The sequence below is a fragment of the Raphanus sativus genome, chromosome 3 (assembly GCF_000801105.2).
Source record: "Raphanus sativus cultivar WK10039 chromosome 3, ASM80110v3, whole genome shotgun sequence".
Classification (NCBI taxonomy): domain Eukaryota; kingdom Viridiplantae; phylum Streptophyta; class Magnoliopsida; order Brassicales; family Brassicaceae; genus Raphanus; species Raphanus sativus.
This window is the reverse complement of record NC_079513.1, coordinates 12457935-12464313: the sequence shown is the minus strand read 5'-3', so window position 1 is coordinate 12464313 and position 6379 is coordinate 12457935. Positions and strand designations below refer to the sequence as shown.

Sequence of the window (6379 nt, the reverse complement as noted above, 5' to 3'; positions counted from 1 at the left end):
CCAGCTTCATCAAGTTCTGGAAGGTTATTATCTAAGCGAAGCAGCTCTTCAATCCTTTGTTGTTCCTCATCAGTTCCAAGTTCAGTGTTCAGGAAAACCAAATCTATTCCCCTGCAAATGTGAAGGTTTCAGAATACAGAAGCTGATAAATCAACTCTCAAGATCCTAACTCACATGGCGACGGCTAGAATGGGAAAGTCAGGAAGAGGATTCCAGGCAACACATTTAACAGCTTCATCAAACTGCCAGACCTTAAGACACCTACCAGTCTCCACTTCCCATATACGAACAGATCCATCAGTTGAACCTTTGAAGAAAACAAAAAAAAAAGAATACAAAGATTGGCATCTTGAAAAAAAAACAAAAGAGAGCTCAAGAAAATTGAATTAAAACAGTAAATGATATTACCTGAGGCTATCCACTGGCCAGAAAGTTCAGTGGATATGGAAGTAACAGGTCCTGTATGTCCTTTATATTCAAGATAACAGGAGTTTGGATAAGGTCTAAGATCCTTCCTACTAGGTAGCTTAGGCTTCAAAGATTCAGGATCGATGTTTATCTGGAGAAACAACACAAAACAAAACACACTGTGAGATTAAAAACACACAGAAGAAAATGAGATGATCAAATTAAGTCCTCACTCTCTTCTTTCGGACTCTGGGACATAGGTATAGATCCAAGCAACGGTCAAAAGACTCCTTAAGTGCATTCTCATATGCTGGGATGCTTCTCAGAGTTGTAAACCTATGCACATATAAATTTTAACATGAGGCTTAAGCTAGCAAAGACCAAAGAGAACTATAACAAAGTAATATTTAATGTCTGTGCATACCTTTTAGGGATAAATTTTGGACGATCTTCCTCATACATCAACTCATAAGAGGCTTTCTCTTCCTCTGTTGGAATGTACTCCAAAGAAGGATTGTATGATTCCTCGTGTCCTGAAACACCAAGTTGAACACATTAAAGACATTCGAAAATGGGATACCAAGACAGAAGCAGATAAACAGATTGGTCAGGAAAGAGTTTGCACCTGGGAGTTTTAGTTTAGGTGGAGGAATATAAGTCAAGTGCTTGCTCTTTTGATCTGAAGTTGAATCATCACCCCATAAGAGGTATACATTAGGCTCCTCTTCAGGCTTATCAAACTTGATCAGTCCCTTCCTTATCGCTCTAACCAACTTAACAACCTTTTTGGCTTCCCATTTTGAAGGGATGAACCTCCGCTTAGGTTCCGGTGCACTGGAGAGCGGATGTATCGCATCGTCCCATTTGAACCAATCAACATAAGGCTGACACCAACAACAACAAGAGAATCAATCTAAAATGTCCAAATGTATCTTGAGATAAAGAGCTACACAAACGTAGTACCGCATATGGATCGAAATCAGAATGGGGAGCTTCCCCTTTGAGCATTCTACGAATGAGTTTGCTTTCTTCCTTAGTCAGCTCCACTTCCTCATCATTATACTCATCATAAACTTTGCGCCTAAAGTGTTACTAACTTACATAAGCACAATGCTACCGATTAATATACCAAAATGTAACAGAAACGAATTGAAACAGACCAGTTCTTGGAGTCATCCATAGTAGCAAGAAAAGAGTCAAGCTTGTCTTGTTTATCCTTCTTGGTAATCTTCTTACCAGTGATGTCGTAACCGATATGCTTCTCGTCTTTGTACCATTCCAATGGAACATCCCCAACTGTGTTCCTTGGAGCAACCTAACAGATTAAAAAAAGATTAAGTTCACTGCAAGTTTAGTCTCAGTGTCAAAGGTGTGAATCTGAGAGACTCGAAAGTGTGTGATGTTTTCTCATGGAGCCGGTTGCAGTCAGCAAAAGCATGGAGTGTTTTGATGTTGTTTGTTCAGTAGCACATATGTGCTTAGATTCTGGGTTATTCTGAAACAACAAATGTGTTTCTTCTCTAGCATGAACCAGCAAAGGTTCTAAAAGGAGAAGGCAATGAGTGTCATCAAGTCAAGTGGGAAACAGTTTTGAGCAAAGGCAATATTTGAAAGCAAATTCAAGGTTCTGTTTTGCTGGAATAAGTGATCATGTTGCAGCTGCAAGAAGAGAGCTATTGTGAACTGTTCTTTTTTTCTTTTTGAGTATCTGAAGGTATTATCAAGTTAGAGCTATTGTTACCCAAGGGAATGTGTCATTGACTTGAATCAAGATATACTCTCGATGAAAACTGAGGGAAAATAAGTGGGAAGGAAGGAAGCATCCACCTCATCTTCTGATGAATCACTCTCTTCGGCTACTTCACGTTGCTCAGAGCCTTCATCATCATCATCATCACTCCCATCTTCTTCCTCACCATTCTCACTATCTACTAGCTCACCTTCATCATCTCCATCCTGTGTATCTCTGTTTGAACCATCGTCCTCCTCGGAGTCGTCGAAGATACCGGCGTCGAAGTCATCTGAGTTCAAAGAGCCTGACAAGCTCTGAACACACAGAGAAAGAAGTTAAACCAAATGCACGAGAAATTTGTGGAAGCAAAAGGAGAAGGAAGAAGAATACATCTCCGTCGTAGTCGGAATCAGTGCCGGAGTCTAAGAGGAGGTCTTCTTCTTCTTCTTCTTCCTCTTTCGAGCTTTTCACTTCCTTTGCTGATACTTTTTGTTCTTCTTTCTGGGATTTTACTAAAGAGACGATTTTTCTACTGGGTTCTTTCGTTTGATCTTCGTTAGCTGCTTCGCTCTTCTTCTTCGTCATCGGAGCTGACAAAGAGGGTTTGGTCTGAGGAAAAACCTCTGTTTGCAGTTTGCAGAGGAAGAAGATTTAGGGTTTTAGGTTTAAGTCATTTTCTTCTTCAGCTCTCATGGGCCTAATTATCTTAATGGGCTTTTCTTCTGCAAGTTCTCTTATAGGTTTAGTTATGTTAATGGGCATATATGCTTATGTTTAAGAGTGAAAGAATGCGGCGAGAGAAGAGCAACAGCATACACGAAATTACGAGCATGAAATGGAAGAATGCTAGAAGCATAAAGTGATAAAACCAAAATTGATTTTTGGTAATCTCAATATCAAGCTCTCTGAATTAACTCCTATTTCACTCGGTCAACTATGGAACTATTATTGAATAAAAACATTTTATTATTATTTTTTATCAGTATGAGCCCAAGTGATATATATTTATGTTTTCCGTATATTTTACACCTTTCATCAGTTGACTTCATGAAGAGTGTTGCTACTTCTATTCGCTCATCAAACAGTTTGATTAATATGTGTAAAACTGATTACTATCTATGAACCCAATGTTACATGCTGGAAACAAGTAACACGTATATATATGCTTACTATACTTTATTAATAATGAAATATTAATATCAAGTTCTAACGTGACAAGTCAACTGAAAATTAATAGGAGTGGTGAGTTTTTTTTTTGTTTCTTTGAGAGAGTAGCGTAAGTGGTTTGGCACCACCACTAAGTCCTGCCATTGAAGAAGAATCGCAACTTTAACACTTTGCGTATGTGAATTGCTTCCACGCCTTTGATTCAAAAGATCTCTAACTTTCAGTTAAAAATAAAAGTCCTTGTGTGTTAAATTACCTTCCTAAGTTCTTTGAGTACATTTATTGTTTTTGTAACCTAAAATTATGCAACGTTTAGCTTTAACTTGTTTCGAGATTTGTGATCTACTGATCTATCATGCACTTTACAAGTACGACTCCAACTTTTTTATTACCCTTATAGAGGGAAATTAGTCTTCGAATGATAAGTTCAGTGAATCAAAAAAAAAAAGATCACATGATGGTTGTGTGTGTTGTCTGATCACGGTTCGTACAGTGTTACAAGAAAATAAAGTAAGATGGTTAGGTTTGTATTAAACCCGAAAGGCATAAACTTATAGTGGGTCCAAAGTTAAATGTGTTCGTAGCTTAAGAGATAATACACTTTGACAAAGAAAAAAAACAATTAGCTCACATCTTATATTGTCTACTCTCTTTTTTTTTGTTAATCTTTGGTCTAAGTTTATATTCAATGGACTTTAGTTGGTAGTATTTGATTTGTTGAACAAGAACGTGTGGCAGTGTTATTGATGAAACGAAAGTTATGGACACTTGACCTTTTCTCATTGTTTTCTAGCTTTAAAGATCCAAAATCTAAGGAGAAACCCAATCTTTTCAAAAAAATTGGCATTCCTAATCGTCTTAAGTCGAGTGATTAGTGGAATTAAACTAAGATTATACTAAGTTTGAGTGGGTATTAGAATCATGCTTGCTTATAAGTTGCTAAGAGATATGGTCACTTGACAGTTGGCTAAACTGAAAATTTAATTATTTTTATCTTTCTATTTTTTTGTTACATTAGAGAGATAAAATTACTGGTGGGTTAGGATAGCTCGTGTAACCGTCGTTGAAATTAGTACGTGGCGGTCACAAACTGAAGAACTGACAGGCATAAAGTGTTAAACATTCTTCCCCTCGTTTTTGGACAACGCTTTGTTCTGGTCCTGGCTCGTTACAACAAGAAGGAAAAAAAGACACCACCTCCTAAAATACCGAAAGTGCCCTCAATAGTTGGGTAAGTTAATTAATTATTAACGCTGAACATAGAGAATTTAGAGTCTGAATGTGTTAAAATAGAACTTTTGCTATTTTTAATCCGATTAATGAGAAGGGTATTATGGGAAATGATTAGTTTTTTCTTTTTTGTTGCAGAAACGGGCAAAGCTCGCATGTTACATTGTCCGTTCTTCACCCTTCCATAGCAAACGCTTTAATTAGATTATTCAAAATAACAACTTTCACTCTCTTTCTTTTTTTTCCCGTTTTTCTTGATTGTATTAATTAATGAATTTTATTGTTTGATTGCTCCTTTTTAATTCTTCTCTTCGTCTTCTTCTTAAGTTCGTTGGCTGTAGAAGAAGAATGCTTTTGTTACCTACTCTCCTTTTGTAGCTTCTCCACTTCTTCTTCTCTCTTTCTTTTGTGAGAGATAACTCCAAAAAGCTTTTTTGTATTGAAGATGGAGAGATACAAGTGTAGGCTTTGCTTCAAGAGCTTCATCAACGGAAGAGCTTTAGGTGGTCACATGAGATCTCACATCCTTACTCTTCCTTCAAAACGTGAGCTTTATGAATTAACCGCACGGCCGAGTCAACTCAGTGAAGAGACAGAGTCCGATGCTTCTGCTTCCTCTGATGAGGAAGAAGATGATGTGAATTGCGGTGAGTTTGAAAGCGAAACCGAGTCCTCAAGAATGAACCCAACTCGGAAACGTTCTAAGCGAACTAGGAAGCTCGGATCGTTCGATTTCGAGTTCAAGAAGGTGAGAACGAGTCAACCCGGTGAGGTGGTGACAGAGCCTGAACATCACAGCTCAGCTTCCGACACAACGACCGAGGAAGATCTCGCCTTTTGTCTCATTATGCTCTCCAGAGACAAGTGGAAGCAACAGAAGAACAAGACGATTGTAGTAGAAGAAGAAGATGATGATGAATGTGAAGACTACAAATCGAGCAAGAACAGTGGAGGAAGAGGGAGATTCAAGTGCGAGACTTGTGGTAAAGTGTTCAAATCGTATCAAGCCTTAGGAGGACACAGAGCAAGCCACAAAAAGAACAAGACTTTCACAACAATGACGTCGACCAAAACAGAGCATGAGAAAACAGAGTACAGTAATGGAGTCACGGAGAAGAAAGTTCACCAATGTCCGATCTGTTTTAGGGTTTTCACTTCAGGACAAGCACTTGGAGGTCACAAGAGGTCTCACGGAAGCAACAACATCGGATCAAGAAGAGAATTTTCTGTAAATCAAAGTGTTCCAAGCGTTAAAGAAGAGGAAGAAGTAGAAGTGAAACAGAGGATGATAGATCTTAATCTTCCTGCACCAAACGAAGATGATGAAACCTCTGTGGTGTTCAATGAATGGTGAAAACGAAAGGTAACAGCTTTGCGTGATACGAGTTGTCAATTTTTTTTTCTAAAAGAAAATATTATTCTTTCTTTTTTTGTTTGATCAAACTCTAAAAAACAATTTTATTTGTTTTTGTTATTATGGTGATATTAAAATGCAAAAGAGGCTACTTTTACATGTTCTAACGCCAAGTCTTTCACTACTAGACCTCACTTCGTGTTGGCCTAAATCAAAGAGCATTGAATTGTCATTAGTGAATAGAGGAAGAATCCTGAAGTATTTTATAAAGTTATTCACTTGTTTTTAGGTAACTGAATCATATCAGTTCTTGATTTAGGTATTACTGTACAATTTTAAGAGCTAGAGAGTGCCCACTTCATCTATATCTCTTTGGCCTACTATTAGGAAAAAAAAGTCAAATCTAAAAAAAAGGAAGAAATCAACTTTTGTTTCTATATCATTTTCACTGTAGAATCAAATTTGGCGTTATGGGGTTTGAACTACCA

General features: G+C 37.6%; 2 protein-coding genes across 2 annotated transcripts in view; one reads left to right on the top strand and one right to left on the bottom strand.

The window, feature by feature from the left end:
• The window catches only part of LOC108845204 (ribosome biogenesis protein BOP1 homolog), a 4578-nt gene extending 1793 nt beyond the window's left edge, over positions 1-2785 (bottom strand). Inside the window, exons 1-10 of the mRNA XM_057006320.1 lie at positions 2531-2785; positions 2236-2454; positions 1569-1723; positions 1372-1489; positions 1034-1292; positions 833-941; positions 642-744; positions 409-559; positions 175-307; positions 6-111 (exon numbers count right to left, since the gene is read on the bottom strand). Coding sequence (XP_056862300.1) covers positions 6-111; positions 175-307; positions 409-559; positions 642-744; positions 833-941; positions 1034-1292; positions 1372-1489; positions 1569-1723; positions 2236-2454; positions 2531-2725 — 1548 coding nt within the window. The 5' untranslated portion in view covers positions 2726-2785. The remainder of the gene's footprint in view (positions 1-5; positions 112-174; positions 308-408; positions 560-641; positions 745-832; positions 942-1033; positions 1293-1371; positions 1490-1568; positions 1724-2235; positions 2455-2530) is intronic.
• A 1919-nt stretch (positions 2786-4704) lies between these two features.
• On the top strand, positions 4705-6050 carry LOC108846092 (zinc finger protein ZAT4-like). The gene has a single exon (XM_018619301.2). It carries the CDS (start codon positions 4983-4985, stop codon positions 5889-5891), a length of 909 nt encoding a protein of 302 aa, XP_018474803.1. The 5' UTR covers positions 4705-4982; the 3' UTR covers positions 5892-6050.
• Positions 6051-6379: the final 329 nt, after the last annotated feature.

What these genes read in the sequence shown, in the direction of transcription:
- LOC108846092 (XM_018619301.2), top strand. Translation starts at nt 4,983, where the DNA reads ATGGAGAGATACAAGTGTAGGCTTTGCTTCAAGAGCTTCATCAACGGA.